This window comes from Plasmodium falciparum (assembly GCF_000002765.6).
Source record: "Plasmodium falciparum 3D7 genome assembly, chromosome: 5".
NCBI lineage: Eukaryota > Apicomplexa > Aconoidasida > Haemosporida > Plasmodiidae > Plasmodium > Plasmodium falciparum.
Window position 1 is genome coordinate 400,773 of NC_004326.2, and position 21,130 is coordinate 421,902.

General features: G+C 19.3%; 6 protein-coding genes across 6 annotated transcripts; 5 read left to right on the forward strand and 1 right to left on the reverse strand.

The window, feature by feature from the left end:
* Positions 1-664: 664 nt before the first annotated feature.
* Positions 665-1,999, forward strand: PF3D7_0509500 (ERCC4 domain-containing protein, putative; the record flags this gene model as incomplete). Its single annotated transcript, XM_001351617.1, has 1 exon — positions 665-1,999. One exon carries the CDS (start codon positions 665-667, stop codon positions 1,997-1,999), a length of 1,335 nt encoding a protein of 444 aa, XP_001351653.1.
* A 570-nt stretch (positions 2,000-2,569) lies between these two features.
* On the forward strand, positions 2,570-4,870 carry PF3D7_0509600 (asparagine--tRNA ligase; the record flags this gene model as incomplete). The annotated part of the gene is made up of 2 exons (XM_001351618.1): positions 2,570-2,870; positions 3,003-4,870. 2 exons carry the CDS (start codon positions 2,570-2,572, stop codon positions 4,868-4,870), a joined length of 2,169 nt encoding a protein of 722 aa, XP_001351654.1.
* A 318-nt stretch (positions 4,871-5,188) lies between these two features.
* Positions 5,189-7,125, reverse strand: PF3D7_0509700 (conserved Plasmodium protein, unknown function; the record flags this gene model as incomplete). Its single annotated transcript, XM_001351619.1, has 7 exons — positions 5,189-5,326; positions 5,428-5,702; positions 5,849-5,925; positions 6,042-6,389; positions 6,481-6,549; positions 6,677-6,868; positions 7,037-7,125. 7 exons carry the CDS (start codon positions 7,123-7,125, stop codon positions 5,189-5,191), a joined length of 1,188 nt encoding a protein of 395 aa, XP_001351655.1.
* Positions 7,126-9,495: 2,370 nt separating this feature from the next.
* Positions 9,496-14,536, forward strand: PF3D7_0509800 (phosphatidylinositol 4-kinase; the record flags this gene model as incomplete). The annotated part of the gene is made up of 4 exons (XM_001351620.1): positions 9,496-13,671; positions 13,768-14,083; positions 14,234-14,322; positions 14,438-14,536. 4 exons carry the CDS (start codon positions 9,496-9,498, stop codon positions 14,534-14,536), a joined length of 4,680 nt encoding a protein of 1,559 aa, XP_001351656.1.
* A 1,056-nt stretch (positions 14,537-15,592) lies between these two features.
* Positions 15,593-16,537, forward strand: PF3D7_0509900 (conserved protein, unknown function; the record flags this gene model as incomplete). Its single annotated transcript, XM_001351621.1, has 1 exon — positions 15,593-16,537. The coding sequence occupies one exon, from the start codon at positions 15,593-15,595 to the stop codon at positions 16,535-16,537; it is 945 nt and encodes a 314-aa protein (XP_001351657.1).
* An 826-nt stretch (positions 16,538-17,363) lies between these two features.
* PF3D7_0510000 (conserved Plasmodium protein, unknown function) lies at positions 17,364-20,653 on the forward strand (the record flags this gene model as incomplete). The annotated part of the gene is made up of 7 exons (XM_001351622.1): positions 17,364-17,475; positions 17,757-19,085; positions 19,249-19,538; positions 19,623-19,848; positions 19,966-20,160; positions 20,324-20,457; positions 20,591-20,653. 7 exons carry the CDS (start codon positions 17,364-17,366, stop codon positions 20,651-20,653), a joined length of 2,349 nt encoding a protein of 782 aa, XP_001351658.1.
* Positions 20,654-21,130: the final 477 nt, after the last annotated feature.

The following is a 21,130-nucleotide window of genomic DNA, read 5'->3' on the forward strand; positions in this document are numbered from 1 at the left end:
TAAATTAAAAGACTATTGTTTTATATGAATTGAAAAATTATATAAGCATTTCGTCATATTATTCTTTTATTTATTCCTTTTAATCTTCTTTTTTTTTTTTTTTATAAAATAAAAACATTTATCAATTAGTTGTATATATGAAAATGGTTAAGTTATATTTATTCCTTCTCCCTTTTTATCATTACACCCCACAAAGGTGTTAAAAGAAAAATATATATATATATATATATATATATATATATATATATGTAAATATTATAATTATACACAAATAAATTTGTTGTATGTTATTATATATATATATATATATATATTTTTTTTTTTTTTTTTTTTTTTTTTTTTTTCATTTTTCGTAACCCAATTTGTTCAAATAAATAATAGCCATGAAAAATTATAAATATGTTATGTTTGGTGTTATGATAAAATAATTTTATAATTATATTAAGAAACACATATATGAAATATAATTAAAATATTATTATAATAATATTCTTATCATATTATTATCTTTTAATTATCCATATAATGTTGTGTATATTCTTTACAAGAATTCCGTGTGATGCTATAATTTAAACTTGTCATCACGTGGCACAATATTATATATATATATATATATGTATATTATTTTTTTATGTTAGAGTTTTTATTTTTATTTTTCACCTCAATGGATAAAATAAAAATAATTTTTAGCGACGATTTAAAATCCAGCACAATTTATTATCAACTTGATACGTTTTTAAAAAATGAACAAGTAAATGATAAAAATGATACAAAATATAGTGACATGCTTTATTTAGAAGAAACATATATAGCACATGAACCTTTGGTAGATATGGAAGGTATATGTTACATATATACAAATTATATTTATAAATCTCACTTTGCTTTAACAAAAAAAAAAACGGGTATAGGAGAAAGTGATGATATAAAAAATGGTGATAGTATAAAAAAAAGTGATAGCATAAAAAAAAGTGATAGCATAAAAAAAAGTGATAGCATAAAAAAAAGTGATAGCATAAAAAAAAGTGATAGTATAAAAAAAAGTGATAGCATAAAAAAAAGTGATAGCATAAAAAAAAGTGATGATATAAAAAAATATGAAATGACCCAAGGAACAAGCAACTTGTGGGATTTTTCTTCCTCGTATTCATCAGATTCCTCGATTAGTAATCGTTGTATGTCTCATTTTGATAATGATTTTACAATATCTTACGAAAGAGAAAGGAAAAAAGAAGAATGTATAGATGATAGCTATTCTCTATCTTTAATATTAATAATTATTGATGAAAAATATTTAAAAGATCAACATGAAGAATATAGACATATGTTTTATAAAATCGAAAAATTACAAAAAGAATATAGAAATGTTCGTATTATTTGTATATTAATAGGTATACGAGAAATATTAAATAGAGTTGATTATACAGAAAATTATCTATATCATGATAAATCTTTTTGTTCTTCATCTATTTTTTCACCGCTAAAAAAAAATAAAAATGAAATATATAATGAAAAAAATATTATGATAATTAATAATAAAGATTTAGATAATATAATAGCTACTTTGATGGTACATTATTATATTGATACAGCTGAATTAGATAATATAAATCAACTAACTAAATATATATTTAAATGTTGTAAATATTTACATCAATCGAAATATAGAAAACCTTATTCTTATTTTAAAGTTAAACCACAAACTATTAATCATTTAAAAAATATAGATATTAATCATAAAAAAAATAATAATTCTACTTGGACATCTCAATTAATGCAAATCAATGGAATATCTGAAGATGTTTCCAAAAAAATTACACAAGTTTTTAATTCACCATTCCATTTAATGACATATTTAAAAAAAAATAATGATGAAGAATGTTTAAAGGATTTAATTATAAGTTCTTCATATGGGGAAAGAAAATTAGGTAAAGCTCTTTCTCGAAAAATTTATAGAGTTTTCTCTCCAAACGCAAATCCACACCACTTCGTTTCATAAATAACACACATATATATTATTATTATATAATATATATATATATATATGTATATTTTTTTTTTTTTTTTTTTTTTTTTTTTTTTTTTTTTTTTTATTTATTTTATTTTTTTTTTTTTTGATATAAAATATGCACAAACTATGGAGCATAAAGGCAAAAACACAATTTATTACATACTATGAATGGGAAATTATAAATACCTTTTTGTTTTGTAAAAGCACATTATATATATAACATCATATACATATTATTATAATATTTTAACTTATTTGTAAAGTACATTAATAAAAAGAAAAAATTTGTACTATATATATATATATATATATATTTTATTTTAATTAACATAGCGTAAATAAATATATACATGGTAATATAAATTTATTCACCTAACGTTAGCAGTTAAAAGCTGTTATTCATTGGGGAAAATGAAAATTTATTAAAAATTATATATAAAATGTATATATATATATATATATATATAATATATTTTTTTTTATATATATAATACATATACATATTTAAATTTTACTATTATATATTTTTTTTTTTTCCTTTTTTGTACCATATTGTTGATGAGAATATATTTTATCACATTAATCTATTTCTTTACATTATTATTTTTATTAACAAAATGTATTAAAAACAAGAACAGAAATAAGATATCAAATATAAGCTGTACCTATAATTTGTCAAGGATAAGAAATAGGCCTGTACTTACAACAGGTACTAAAAGGAGAAAGCTGAGGAATAATTTTTTTTTTTTAAACAACTACAGAAAAATGATATCATTATGTAATAAAATAGATATAAAGAAAAGGTTCTTACTTCCTAAGCTTCAGGGGAAATATAATCTGTACTGTACAACAAAAAATGGTATGCATATATTATATAAATAAATAAATAAATAAATAAATAAATAAATATATATATATATATATATATATATATATATATATATATATATATATTATTATATGATATTTTTTTTTTTTTTTTTTTCTTTAGTTGAAAGGACGAGAATTAAAGACCTATTTAAAATGGACATAAAAGAAGCACAACATAAAAATTTTAAAATTTGTGGTTGGATAAAATCAGTGAGAACAGTAGGAAAAAGTTATTTTGTTTTTGTAGATATTAATGATGGCTCCTATTATAAAAATTTACAAGTTATTATTGATGATAAAATTCCGGACTATGAATATATTTTAAAAACGTCCACAGATGATGCCATAGAATGTTTTGGAGAGTTAAAAGGATCCATAGGAAAAAAACAAAACGTAGAATTGTGTGTATACGATATTTCAAAGAATCATTATATAAAATTATTTAAACAAATGAATCAAGACACTGTAGAGGAAAAGGAAAAAATAAATGATAGTGGAAACGAAAAAGATAATCACAATTTTAATAGTAATGGTCATGTCAATAATTACAATGATAGTAATAATAATAATAATAATAATAATAATAATTATAATAATAATAATCATGTCAATAATTACCATGATAGTAATAATATTAATGATAATATTATTTTTACAAAAAACTCATCTGGCCATATAAATGAAGATAATAAAACAAAGGGCGCCAAACACAATAAAGAAGACTATTATGTGATATCCAAAAAATATCACACAAAACAATATTTAAGGAATTATCCACATTTACGAGCAAGAACAAAATTATATAGTAGCTTATTTAGATTAAAATCAGATATAATTTTTGAAACTTTTAATTTTTTAAAAAAAAAAAAAAATTATACATATATTAATACACCCATTTTAACAAGTAATGATTGTGAAGGAGCTGGGAAATTATTTTATGCAACTACATTATTTGATCAACAAATTAAAAATGAGCAGAGAGAAGAAGATCATATGAAAAAAGGAATAACAAATGAAATAGCAGGTAATATAAAAGAAAAATGTTATTATCAAAATGAACATCTAGAATATATATCACGTCATAAAAGTATATCGAAAATGGAAGGTTTTGATGAAATGTTATTAAAAAATGTATCATCTAATGATTGTATATCACCTAACAATACAGAATCATATAATACTCGTTTTGAAAACGATTTTTTTAAAAAAGCATGTTATTTAAATGTATCTAGTCAATTATCTTTAGAATGTTTATGTTGTTCCATAGGAGATGTATTCACTTTAAATCCTTCCTTTAGAGCCGAGAATTCAAATACATTTAGACATTTAAGTGAATTTCTTATGTTAGAAGTAGAACTAGCTTTTTCAAACTTGAAAGATATAATAGACATTTCAGAAGAATATATTAAAGAAATGATTACTTATGCCTTATACAAATCAGAAGATGTAAATTACTTGAATGAATATCATGATAAAGATTTAAAAAATAAACTAGAAAATATATTAAATAAAAAATTTGTTCTTATAACATATGATGAAGCAATAAATATACTGAAAAAAGAAAATGTTTTTTATGATTTCCAATGGGGTAAAGATTTTTCATTTGAAGAACAAAAATACCTAGCCACAAACTATTTTAAAGCCCCTGTTGTTATAATCAATTACCCAACTCATATAAAACCATTTTATATGAAATTAAATGAAGATGAAAAAACTGTCTCTTGTATGGATATTATTTTCCCAGATGTTGGAGAAGTTGTAGGAGGGTCGGAAAGAGAAATTAATTTGAAGAATTTAAAAAAACAAATGGAAAATAAAAAGTTAAATATGAAATTATATGATCCTTATATACAACTTAGAAAACATGGAAATATACCTCATGCTGGTTTTGGCATAGGTATGGATAGATTGATCATGTTCCTTTCATCCATAAATAATATAAGAGATGTGGTAACCTTCCCAAGATATCCAGGTTCACTTTTTATGTAATATTATAATGTTTTTACGAATTCGCAAATTATTATTATTTCATTTTCTTGAAAAAAAAAAAAAACATTTTTTTTTTTTTTTTAACTTAAATATACACTTATAGTGATGAAAAAAAAAAAAAAAAAAAAAAAAAAAAAAAAAAAAAAGAAAAAGAAAATGAAAATGAAAATGAAAATGAAAATGAAAAGTATATGCTTGTATATTTATTTATTTATAATTTTGTTTATTTTATTTTTTTGTTAAGTATATATATATATATATATATATATTTATTTATTTATATGTTTATGTTAAAACACTTTTGAAACCTCTGACGTTTTATTGATTCATTTGAATAAACATTTTTATATCTTTTAAAATATTATCAACTTGATCAATGTCACAAGAATGTAAAGAGACCCACTGGGCATATAAAAGACTGTTGTGTGCTAAGGTGTTAATACACTCACCAACTATCTAAAAAATAAAACAAATACATATATACAATATATATATATATATATATATATATATATATGTTATATCTTGTTTATTTATTTATATCATGTTTATATTACATTTTCTGATGTCGTTTCAAATTTACGACATCGTTGGATACATTCATCACTCTTTTGTTTAAATTGATCAACAAGTTCGGAATTCCTTTGGCTGAAATTTAATAAATCATTTATCTTTTTCTCATAATCTGATTTATTTATGACATCCAATAACTTGTTACAAGAATCTTTTAAATTGTTATATTTTTCTGAAACTTCAGTATTTATATTATTAACTGTTTCGAAAAAATCATTGGTTAAATTACATTCGTTGTACATCATTCGATTTTTTTCAGCTATATAAATAAATAAATAAATAAAATAAAATAAAATAAAATAAAGCTGATCATAAAATGTTTACATATATATATATATATATATATATATATATATATATATACATATATTTGTCATATAAAATAAGTGTACTTTTTTTTTTTACATTTCAAATTTGAAGAATCCTTAATTAGTATGTCCACTGAAGCGTTTTCCTTTCCTTCCGTATTTTCATTTGAAATACTAAAAGGAAATATATGCACATATATATATATATATATATATATATATATATATATATATATTTATATTTATTTATTTTTACTTATTATAACAATGAATGTGTATTATTTCTTTACCTTGAAATGTCTATACATTTCAACTCTATTTCTTTTATTATGTGACTATCCTCTTGTACCTTTACATTTTCATTTTCTTTTATAATTTTTGATTTGTTTAATTCTTCAATTTCTTGGTTACTCTCATTTTTTATTCCTTCAACGTGGTAGTATTGTTCATTGTGTCTTATGCTGTTTTCATAAAACGGAAGAACAGGAATATATAAAAAATATATAAATGTAACTAGTTTAATTTGTATATTCATATGGACAATTTTTTTTTTTTTTTTTTTTTTACAATAAAAATAGTACTTGAAATCTTTTTCCACGCTATAATCATTTTCAGATATTCCATTTATATTTTTTGCTCTTAAAAATAAAAAATATTTATTATATATATGTGGAAAGATTAAAAGGAATATAAATAAAAAAAAAAAAAAATATATATATATATTCATACATATCTTCTTCAAAAACAGTTCCGTTGTTATACGATTCGTGATTGAATAATTCGTTCATGTTACTATTTCTAAGAAAAAGAAAACAAACATATATATATATATATATATATATATATATATATGTATTTATATTTATATTTATATTTCATTGGTATATTATAAACCCTGAACAACAATAACTAAAAAAATTATTACTGTAAAGAATTTATATTATTTATCTCATTTTTTGTCAATTTATTCCACTCCATATTATTAAAAAAGTCTGAGTCTATATAATTCTGTGCAATATTTAAACCTATGTTATTTAATGTATTTGAATTATTGTTCATCGGTTCGTCGTATATATTTTGTGAGGTATATAAACTTAAATAATTTTCTAAAGCCTCACTTCAGGTAATAAATAAATATATATTTATATGTATATTTTGATTTATATGAATATATTGAAACTTTGTTTATAAACAAAAAGTTAAAAATGTAAATAAATACACATATATATATATGTATATATGTATATATTTGTATTTATTAAAATGAAGATGTATTTATTTTTACTTTTTATTTGAGATGTCTACATTAATGTTAACATCTTTTTCATCGGTATTATCGGGAAAAAGTAACGAATTTAATTGTTCGTTCTCCATCATATATTCAAAAATTTAAAGTTAATAAAACTTGATGAAGCATAATACATACATATATATATATATATATATATATATATATATATATTATTGATGACAGAAGAAGTTAACAGGTATATATACAAACAGAATTCATATAAATTCAACAAAAGGTATAATATATTTTTTTTTCAAACAACAATAAATATAATAATAAAAAAAAAAAAAAGTTCCAAAATGGAAAACATAAAAGGGAAACTTAATATTTATGGGGGAAAACAATATTGCTATATAAAAATTAAGAGCCATATGTATTAAGAATAAAAAATAAATAAATATATAAATATATAAATACATACATATATATATATATATATATACTATTTAGATAAGATAGTGTATATACCTTATTCTTAGTGTTGTTAAATTTTTTTTTTTTTTTGTTTGGTACGAGGTAAATAATTAAATATTAAAAAAGGAGAAAAAGGACCTACATATCATAAAAATTACTAATACGTATTTAAAAGCAAATATGTTTTTTTATATCCCTTTTGAATATTTTAAAAAAGTGAACCATAATATCATTTTATTTTCTATTTATATATAATTCGAAAAAAAAAAAAAAAAAAAAAAAAAAAGAAGATTCATTGAAATGCTCTATTGAATTTTTTTATAAACGAAGAAAAAAATATATATTACACCAGGTTATATACAATTTGTTAAAAAAAAAAAGAAAAAATTCGGACAGGAATATAGAAGACAATAAAAAGTAATATAAATAAATAAATAAATATATATATATATATATAATATATATATTTATAAAATAATAGTAGGGTGTGAACATATGAACAAGTTGTTATATAATATTATAAGATTTCATGTTAAATAAGAAAAATATAGAAATAAAATATATATATATATATATAATAACCACCATATTTTATATTATTACACATTTATTATAATGTAGAAAATTATATATTCATTAATATAGAACAAGAAGAAAGTAAAATAAAATATGGGTGTATATAAAAAGATGACGAAATATTAAGGCAGTTTATTAACAGTAATGAAAAAAAGAATCTAATCAATAAATATATATATTTTTTTCATTTGAACAATTTTGTATTTACTACTAATAATATACATTTGAAATTTCTAAAAAAAAAAATTAAATTAAATGACCTTTTTTTTTATATATTATTAAATATATATATATATATATATATATATATATATATATAATTTTTATATTAAAAAAATATATATATTATATTCTTCTTACAATGATAAAGTAAATCTTTAAATATTAATAAAAAAAAAAAAAAAAAAAAAAAAAAAAATATATATATATACGTATATATATATATATATATAAATACATCATAAATTTTAATGTAAAAATAAAATCTTTTTTTCCTTTTCAAAATAATTTTTTTTTTTTTTCCATTATATATAAAATAAATATCATCTATTATTATATATATATATATATATATATATATATATATATATATAATATATATAATATATATTTATATTTATATATTCGCATTAATTAAAAAAAAAAAAATTTTTTAAGAAAAAAAAAAATAGAAAAATCTTAAATAAAAAAAAAAAATTGATAAAGTAATGACATAAATTATTGATAACAAATTGAAATTTTGAAATAAGTGAAAAAATTAAATATAAAAAAAACAATTCTGAAATGTTTTATTTTGAAGAAAATGAAAAAGTGAACACAAATTTTTTATATTATATTATATTATATTATATTATATTATATTATATTATATATATATATATATATATATATATATATATATATAATATAATAATATATATATATTTATATATATAACATAAAATAATAAAATATATAACATAACATAAAATTATGTATTATGTTATATATAATGATATGAGTTATCCAAAATTGAAACATATATTTTTCAGAAAAAAACAAAATATTATATAATAATAATTATATATATATATATATATATATATATAATCAAATAGAAAGAAAACATTATAATAATATGAAAAATAATATTTAAGGTTTTTTTTTTTTTTTTTTTTTTTTTTTAAAGTAAATTTTTAGTAATTGTGGAGTTATATCAAAAGGATTATAAAAATGTAGTTATTATATTAAATATAATATACAATATTTTTTTATTTTACCTATAAACAACCTCATCGAACGTGATAATTATTTTATATATACATATAATCCTATTTGTTGTATGTGTACATGATTATGCTATATGTATGTATAACATATGTATTTTTTTATTAACATTACATTTTTTTTTTTTTTTTTCATTTTTCTTCTTTTTTTTTAACCTGTGGTAAAAAAAAAAAAAAAAATATGATTTATATAATATAATGGAGGATGATAAAGATAACAACATAACAAAAGAAAATCTGAATGAAGTTGACATTGAAAATAGTCAACATCCTATAATAGAAGAAAAAAATTTAAAAGAGGAAGGAGTAAAAGATGAGGGGGGAAAGGTTTTTTTAAAAGGTGAACCGATACATAAACATTTATACAAACATAGTTATAATACGCAAGTATATAAAGATGAAGTTACACATATGCGTTTAAGAAATAGAGAAAATAAAAATTTGAATGAAAATAATTCGGATGATAATAAAAAGGTAAATAAGAAGAATGGGTGTGTTGATATTAATATGAATGAACATACTAATAAAAAGGAAGATGGTGATGATGATGATGGTGATGATGATGATGGTGATGATGATGATGATGATGATGATGATGATGGTGATGATGATGGTGATGATGATGGTGATGATGATGGTGATGATGGTGATGATGATAGTAATAGTAACGATGATATTAAGAATAATCATAAGTACAATAATGATGATTATCATAAAAATATGATAAAGTTACATTGCACATCGCCCAAAAAAAAGGAACATTCCATTAATAATAATAATATTGTATCACATAACGAGATTGAAGAAAATTTAAAAGACCATACTTTAATCACGAACGATGAAGAAAAGAATATTAAAATAATTGAGATGTATGAAAAAAAATTAGAAAATGAAGAAATAAAAAAACAAAATAAAGAAGACGCTAACGAAAATAATAAAAGTCAAATAAGAGAAAGCATTTCTAAAATTTTTAAGGAATGTCCTACATCTAAACCGAAAATAATTAATGAAATAAATAATGAGACAAAATATGATAATAATAATAATAATAATAATAATAATAATAATAATAATAATAATAGTAATAATAATAATAAGAACAATAATAAGAACAATAATAAGAACAGTAGTTATAATAATTATTATTATAATAATATTTATAATTGTAATAATATGAAAGAAAATAATCATATTGATGGAGATAAAAATAATATATATGAAACTAATAATTATAGTGATTCTGAAAAAAACAAAAGTAGTGATACAGAAAAAAATAAATTAAAATTGAATAATAAGAATACATTAAAAGAAGGTAGTTTGTTAAGATTATTTAGATGTGAATATTTTGATACTCATTTACATATTAGATATTTATATGATAGAAAAGAAGTTGGTGTACATGAATATTTAGTTAATTCTTTATATACTCAAAGAAAATATGAAGATATATTATTTTATTTACCTCAATTAAGTCAAATATCTTTAGTAAGATATGAATCTTCATCTCTTTATCGTTTCTTATTAGAAAAAGCTAGTAAGTCAATGCATTTTGCCTTAAAATTATCATGGTTATATCATTCCATTGTTGAAGATAATTCTAGTAAATATAAAGATTTAGCTCAACGAATGATACAAGAAATTGAAATGGCTGTTGTTAATTGTAAACCTTTAAATAATGAATGTAAGTCTTTTGAAGAAAATAAACAATCTTATCTTCTTGATTTGGCTTATCCACTTTTATTCAAAAGAAAATTTATTTTAAAAAAAATTAAAACTAATGAAAAATTAAACAAAATAAAAATGTATAATAAATGCCTTAACAATTCATATAATTCATATACATTAAAAAATTTGCATGTCAGTAATCCAATAGAAATGGACACTACATCATTTTTACGTAATCATAAAAATTCAAATGATAGTACACTTTCTCAAGGACTACCTAATAAATCTAGCAATGATGATAATTGTAATGTGCTTAAGAGAGAAGATCACCAAGATGTCATAAATATATCTTCAGAAGAAAATGAAGAAAGAGATATAAATAAAAATCTCAAGGAAGAAGTTACTACGTTAGATGACAATAAAATATCTCGTGAAAATAATCTACAAAATCTTCAATCAGAAAAAAAAACACCTATATTAAAAAGAAAGAATTTAAAACAAGCACATACGACACCATGTCCTAAACTTCCTCCTTGTTATATTATAAATTCTGGCTCGTTATCTATTGCTAGGGCTAAAGTAAAATTACCTAGTACTTATTCCAAATTAGGTAATCCTTTAAGCTTTTCTAAATTTTCACTTCCTGATTTTAATTATAGTTATGATATGATAGAAGAATTACAACAGTTTTTTATGAAACAAAGACGATGTGATTATTTTAGTTTATTAAATAATTTTATTAATTTGCTTATATCGGTTTCTAATTTATTAGCTGCTGAGCCAGATATTGATCTACGCAATGAACTGTTAAGACGATTTATATATTCTTTAAATAGCTGGATGAATATGAGAAGATGTATAGTGGCTTGTTGTGAAAATATTTTTGCCATGACAGGTTTGTGTATACCATTAGAAAGTATGTCTTCCTCAACATTTAATCATGATACAAATAATCGTTTAAGTTATAATAATTTACAAATTTTACATTTTAATAATGAAGAATGTAAAATATTTTTCTCCAAAAAGAGAGCACCATATTTATTAATGTTTGAAGTTGCTGATTTGGATGAAGATATTAGTCACATTTCTGATAATATTTTTTATACTAAAAAAAGTTTATTTTTTCAGCAAGATAATAATAATAATAATAATAATGACAACAACAACAACAACAACAACAACAATAATAATAATAATAATTACAATTGTAATAATAATAATTATAATAGTGATGTACAAAGCAAAGAACCAAAAAATGTAAGAGAAGAATATAGTAGAAAGAGCCTCATTTTGTCAAGAAATTTTTGTTGTTCAAAAAATTATGGATATTATGAAGAGAATTTGAATACATTCGATTATGAAAACAGATTAAGCTTAGAAGATAAAAAAAAAAAGAACAGTAAGAAAAAAAAATATGCAAAAGAACAAGAACAAACGAATAATGAAAAATTGAAGGATAAAGAAAAAGAGAGAAAGAAAAAAAATATTTTTGATTTAAATTCTTTAAAAATGGATGATATATATGTATATAATTGTATTGTAAACGATTTGAGAAGAGAAAATTTGATATCGTTTACGTCTAAAGAGGATGAAAATTTAGCACTTATAAAAAAATGTCTAGGACTAAAAATGGTAGAAGAAGAAAAAAACGAAAATGATGACGATGATAATGACGATGATAATGACGATGACAATGACGATGACAATGACGATTACAATGAGGAGGAGGAGGATGATAATTATGAAAAGAAAAACTTTGAAGAAGAACAAAAGGGAAATTATAATAATGATAATATTAATCATAATGAAAAAAAAAAAAAAGTTCCAACAGCAAATGATAATTTATCTTCATCATCTTTTTGTGTTAAAAAAAATTATTTATTAAATTCTAGATCTGTTTCAATGCCAAGTTATTTGAATAACAATCTTGAAAAATGTGATACAAGTTCATATGATAATACAAGTAATAATATAAAAACATCGATAGAAACTATAAGCAATGGTATAGATGATATTCAAGTTGAAAAAAATATAGAGAAGAATGAAACATTTGAAGAAATGAAGAGAAAAAATTCAAATAATGAATTTATTGATTATAATGAACATATGGTAAAATTATCTCCATATTATACAACAACAAATCACAGAGGGAAAAATAAAAATGATGACACTGATGATAATAGCGATGATGATAATATAAATAATTATAATAATAATAATAATAGTGGTAATAATAACCAAGATAATACCATTAGTAACTTCCCAAACAATATATTAGATCTGAGTGAATATTTTAAACCTGAAAATTATTTAAATGAAGAATTTAAAAAAAAAAATTGTAAAATTATTAAAAGATTATTATGGGGTGAATTGTTTGAAGAAAAAAAAAAAAGAATAAGAAAAGTTTCTCCTTATGGAAAATTAAAAACGTGGGATCTAAAATGTGTTATAATAAAAGGTGGAGATGATTTAAGACAAGAATTATTAGCTTCACAACTAATTAAACAATTTAAAATTATTTTTGAAAATGCTGGATTACCATTATGGTTAAGACCATATGAAATACTTGTAACAGGCTCCAATTCTGGGATAATAGAGTATGTTAATGATACTTGTTCAGTTGATTCATTAAAAAGAAAATTTGGAGCAGATAGTATTTCTACAATTTTTAATATAGTCTTTTCGGATTATATTTTTGAGGCAAAAAAGGTAACAAATAAAAAAATAAATAAATAAATAAATAAATATATATATATATAAATATATATATATATTTACATATATATGTATATATTATTTTTGTAGAACTTTATTGAGAGCCATGCTGCATATTCATTAATTTCATATTTACTCCAAGTAAAGGATCGACATAATGGAAATTTACTCCTAGATTCAGATGGTCATTTAATTCACATAGATTATGGCTTTATGTTAACAAATTCACCAGGTAATGTGAATTTTGAAACATCCCCATTCAAATTAACACAAGAATATTTAGATATTATGGATGGAGAAAAATCAGATAATTATGAATATTTCAGAAGACTTATTGTTAGTGGCTTTCTAGAGGCTAGAAAACATTCAGAAGAAATTATTCTTTTCGTTGAATTAATGATGCCAGGTTATTTTTATATTACATATGAAGATGAAACAAAAATTATTTTTATTACATAAATGTATATAAATATATATATATATATATATATATATATATATATATAATTATATGTATAATTATTTTGTTATATATTTTTCTTATTTTCCTTTTCAGCTTTAAAAATTCCATGTTTTGCAAACGGTACACAATTCTGTATAGAATCCTTGAAAGAAAGGTTTATGACCAATCTGACAGTCGATGTGGTAAAAATAAAAGGAAATAATTTATTTATAGTAATAATTGTAGATATGTAACATATATATATATATATATATATACAATATATAATACATTTTTATTTTATTATTTTTTCTTTAGTGTATTCAACGAATTAATGCCTTAATTGAAGCGTCCATTAATAATTTTCGAAGTGTCCAGTATGACTACTTTCAAAGAATAACAAATGGAATTATGTGAATTATTACAAAACCATTTTTTTATTATTTTGTTGAATTATGTTATATATTAACCAAATTAATATATATATATAATATATATATATATATATATATATATGTATTTATAAAGAATTAAAACATTTATAAATTAAATTTAAATAAAAAAAAAAAAAAAAAAAAAAATTAAGGAATTAAATTAAAAATATATATTTTAACAGTTTTATTATAAAAATATTAAATATTGATTTATAGAATGTTTTTTTATTTTCGTATTATTCTTTATATTTCTTTTTTGTTTATTTATTTATATATATATATATTTATTATTTTATTTTTTTTTTTTTTCATATGACTGTTTATGTATATATAATATATATATATATAAATATATGTGTAACCCATTTTATATGTATTTAATGTGTATTTATAAAAAATCTACTATACAACAATATATTGATATCTTTTTATTACAATTATTTTTAACCTTTTTTTTTTTTTTTTTTTTTTTTTTTTTTTTTAGTTTGTATATGAAAATCTGTATTAAATATATATATATATATATATATATATATATATACATATATATATGTAATAATTCAAAAAAACACCACCATGATCATAATATATATATTTCGTTTATTTATATTCATTTAATTTATCATTTTTTTATTTTTTTATTTTTTTTTTTTTATTATTATTTTTTATTTATTTATTTTTTTTTTTTTTGTCATTATATTTATTGTGAAACCAATTTATTATTATTTTAAAAAATATAATTTAATATAAACCTTGAAATTTGAATATAGTAATACAGTATATATAATTATATACATAAAAAGTGTATATTTGTATGAGTAAAAAAGAAAAACATAATTAATAGTTGATCATTTTCATCAAGTAAAAAATAATTATATGGGATAAAACATATCCCATAATAAATGTTGGTTTTAATATATATATATATAATATATACATATACATATTAATTTATTTATTATTTTTTCTTTTTCGTGTTATACTTTTGAATGAACCTGGTTTATAGTTTGATTTGCTTTTATTAATTTTGTTGGATAAAATGTCAGATTATGAAAAAGGATCATCAAATGATGAGGTAGCTGAAATCTCTAGAAATAGATCACATAAGAAAAAGATTGATGAATTGTACATACAAAACGAGATCGATAAATTAAACGTTGATGAGCTTGTTCAACCAGAACAAAACAATGCTTTAAAAAAAGTTATAAAAACAGATAGAAAGATTGTTAAAAATTTAGATGACAAAATAACAAAATTACAAAAATGTTGTCAATATGGAAAACAAGTATCTAAAATTATAAATTTTAAAGCTGAAGGATTAAGTACTATATCTTTAAAAGAAAAATTAAATTTTATATTAGAAACATTAAATGAGAATTTTTCTGATAAAACTAATAATAATAAATTAGATTTTGTAAAAATATCTAATTATTTTAGTATGAATACATTTGCATATTGTTCTTTAAATTATGATACTATACCTTTACATTTATTTATGAGTAATGATGATAATTCTTTTAATTTAGAATTAAAAGAAAAAAAAAATTACAATAGATCGAAACAATTAAACAAATCATATAAAAAATTAAAAGATTATGAATATGAAAAAGGACCAGAAATCAAATTAGAAACATATGAACAATCAATGAAATTAAAAGATAAATTAAAAGAATTAGAAAAAATACAAAAACATGTACACTTTATAAATTTTATTATAGATACAGATCCTATAAATGGATATAATGAAACAACCTTTAAATTATTTTTAATTACTCTACTTATATCTAAAGGACATGTGGAATTTTATAAAAATGAAAATAATATTCTGTGTATTAAATCTAGTAATATTTTCGAACAAAATAATCAAGAGGATGAATATCTATATGATCAAAATAAAAATAAAAAAAAAAAAAATCAAGCCCTTTTAACTTCATGGTCCTATGCTAAGTGGGAAAAATTAGCTACACACCTAAATAATAACTGAACCATCCAAAGGGGGTTCTAATCATATTAAGCCTACAAAGATATTTACATATGTATATAAATATATGTGTGCAAATATGTAAAATATTAAAACATATCTCAAATATTAAAATATATATATATATATATATATATATATATATATATATGTATATTTTTATATATATATATATATATTCATTTCTTTTTATTCTTTTTAAATTCAAAAATGTTTTTTCAATATATATATAGTCTCCCCTTAATTATTCTGGTTTCATATTATTAAATATATTTATTCATTTATTATATAATTATTTATAATTTTTTTTTTTTTTGTCTTAATTTTTTGTAAAATGTATTTATGGTGAACATATGTTTATGTATCAATTGTACAAAAAAAAAAAAAAAAAAATGAAAATAATAAAACAGAAAAAATATAAAACAATGAAGCAATAAATTAATGAAATAATAAAATATTCAAATATTCAAATATTCAAATATTCAAATATGTATATATATATATATATATATATATATATAATATTATTATCATTTTACTTGTTATTTTTGTTATACATTATATTTTTCCTGGCATTTACAATTTAATATATACACACAAATAAATTATGCTTTCTTCATAATTAACTTTTATTTTAATACAAAATATTACACATAATAAATAAGTATAAACATATATATATAAACATATATATATAAAAATATATATATATATATATATATATATATATAATACTTTTAAGTGTCCTTTATTTTTGGTACAGATAAGATAAAAGGATTTATATACATTATTATTCACCTTACCTAAATTAGTACATTTCTTTGTTCGAATGGAAAATTATATAAAGAATAAAAACGAGGAAAACTTAGAATATATAAAAAATAATATAGGATATGTATTAGCAAAATCTTTATTGTTAACCATAAAGACAGACACACAAGGTATCAAATAAATAAATATATATTATATATAATATAATATATTTATGTGGGGGTCCTTATGATCTATGCTGTTACAAAATAAATAACCGTTGTTATATATTTTGTACGTAACCTCAGAGACATTTAAAATAAACATAATATAAATATATATATATATATATATATATATATATATATATATATATATGTGTGTATGAACATATTATTGTATTCATATATATATATATATATATATATATATATATATATATTTATGTGTTTTATGTTCCCCTATTTTTTAGCTCCCCTTTCAATCATAAGGAAACACTTACACAATTTTGCATCGTTTAATGAAGAAAAAAAAAAGAGGAAGGAAATTTTAATAAAGAAATTAAACTCGAATAATATAAAAATACATGATGAAATAAATAAAAACTTCACAAAAAAAACGATGAAAGATCTTTATCATTTTGTAAATACTGAAGATGTAATGGATATAAATGCTTCAAATGAAATGTTGTGTTTAATGAAAAATATTTTTGAAGTTGAAAATGTATATATAGGAACGAAATATATAAAAGAAGGAAAAAACAAGAAAAAACAAAAAAAGATATCTAATTATAAAAATAATATTGTAAAATTTTTTAATACTACTGAAAATTGTGAACTTCATAATCAAATATTGTGTAATGAAGATCATATTAATAATTTATTTATTATTTTAGATAACAAAAAAAAAAAAAAAAAAAAAAAAAAAAAAAAAAAATTCGTTTTTGAAAAATGCTTTATCTTTAACAATGTTATAAGAGGAAGTTACACATATGATTCCTTTAATGATAATTTTTTTCCCCTTGTTAATCCGTTTTATCGAAATGAAGATACCCTCAAAAGGTTGAAAAGTAATATAAGTGCAAGGAAAAAAAAAACTCACGGGAAAGAAAAGGAAATTAAAAAAGGAGATCATGATGTGGAAAAGGAAGATGACGATGATGAGGAAAAAGAAAATGACGACGATGAGGAAAAAGAAAATGACGACGATGAGGAAAAAGAAAATGACGACGATGAGGAAAAAGAAAATGACGACGATGAGGAAAAAGAAAATGACGACGATGAGGAAAAAGAAAATGACGACGATGAGGAAAAAGAAAATGACGACGATGAGGAAAAAGAAAATGACGACGATGAGGAAAAAGAAAATGATGACGATGATGAAAAAGCAAATTATTATGTGGAGAAAAAAGAGAGCGATGGTGATATAGCAGAAGAAAAAATCAATAACGACAAAAATAATAATAAAAAAGAAATTAACAATAAACAGATATATAATAAAAACGATATTTTAATACATCCTCATAAAAATAATATAAAAGAAAATACTGAAAAAGATTTACTTAAAATCCTTAATTTGAATCTTACATATGCATGTATATATATTTATGAAGTAATGGAAAAAGAAAATATGTTTTTATATTCATATATGAAACCTGGAGACTTTTTATCTATACCTATTATATATTATACACATTATAATATGAATTTCTTAAATGAATTATATATCTTTAAAAAGAATAATATTCTTAATAATAATACCAATGTATATAACAATAATGAAGACAATAAAGAATTTTATGGTTAAAAAATTAATAATATATATATGATACATAATGTATATAATACAAAACTTTTAATGTAGATATATATTATTTTTTATGTATAAATATGATTATATAATATATTTTTTCTTTTCTTTTCTTCTCTTCTCTTTTCTTCTTTTTTTCTTTTTTTTTTTCAAAGGACATAATAATGATAGTGCAAAAAAGGAAAGCATGCAAAATGATTATAATGACGAAATGATAGAAACTAAAGAAGATAATAAAAATGAAGTTTTTGTTTTAAAAAATAAAAAATGCATACAACCAGAATTAAAATGTATAGATGAAAATAAGGTAGAAATGTGTCTATGTTTTGATAATAGAGGAAGTACAAATAAAATAAAAAAAAAAGAAATTATTAATATTATTCATTTTTCTTACTTTCTAATTACTCGTATATTCCTATATGAAAAAAAGGCCATAGAGAATCAAGTAATAAAAAAAAAAAAAAATATGTATATATATTTATATGTATGTATTAATATATATATATATATTATATGTATATATTGTCAGGTAAATTTCATGATTGAGAATGAGTATGGAGAAGAAAAACATTGTATTGATAATTTAAACGACAAAATAAACAACTTAAAATATGATAATATTATAAATAAATATAAAAATGTATTAGCAGATCATTATTACTTCAAGGAATCAAATGAATTAATTAAATATGTATCCCTTTTTCTATGGATACAAAAAAAAATATCGAAAAATGAAAAAAAGATTTATCAAATTAGTAATAAATGAATAAATAAATAGATAAAATTATAACATTGTATATTTCTTTGTATAAATATAAAATATATATATATATATATATATATATATGTATGTTTATATTTCGTTCTTATAGAAATGATAAAAGTTGAATACAATAGAAAAATTCTCTTCACTTTATTTACTACATATTTATTATTGGAATATGACTATTCTTATTTTACTTTTTTAAAAAGCATAGATAGTTATGAATGGACACAATTAATATTTCATATAAATAAATATTTTATGGAGAAACTTATAATGTTTAATCCGGTTATATGCTTTGAAGGTTATAGATAAATTATATAACAAAATGAAAATACACATGTATATTATTTATATATAATAAACCAAGATTTATAAATAAGTTTGTATAAAACACACGTTGGGTAATTGCTTTTATGCATCTTTTATATTTTATTTTATTTTATTATTTTTTTTTTTTTTTAAAGAAAAGGAAATATCTAAGTTACAACATATAAACAATTTGATAGATAAATTGTCTTTAGTAAAAAATAAGAAATATCCAAACCATATGGAAAATATGACTACCTATGGAATAACCTTACTAAATTTCTTTAACCAAGTATTAAAAAAAAAAAAAAAAAAATATATATTATATATATATATATATAATGTATTTATGTACATAATAATTCGAACATATAATAACATATATAACATATTCATAACATTTTGTATTATTTCTATTTTCATAGGTATCTCTTAATATTTTAAATGAAGTTATAAAAATAAAAGAAAACGAACTTACAACCACTTAAGGTTTATAAAAAAAAAAAAAAAAAAAAAAAAAAAAATTTATATAATCATAATATATATACATATATATATATATATATATATATATATATATATATGTGATGATATCTATCTCCATATTATTTCATATTTTTCCTTGAATTTTAAAATGAACTTTTTTTTAATATATTATTTTTTTTATTTATCTTATTAAAAAGGTCTTAGTTGTAGAGTGTGGGTGTGATGAGAAAAAAAAAATATTAATTTATAGAAAATATAAATAAAAAAAAAATTAAATTATATATAAGATTAATATAAACAAAAAAAAAAAATAATAAATAAAATAATATAATATATAATTCTATTTAATATTTTTATATAATTAAATAATAATAATACTTTAGGTATATAAATTAAAAGCTACATGTTAATTTGAAAAATAAAAAAAATAAATAAATAAAAATAGGATAAGGAGTTTCATAAATTATACTTTTGTCATA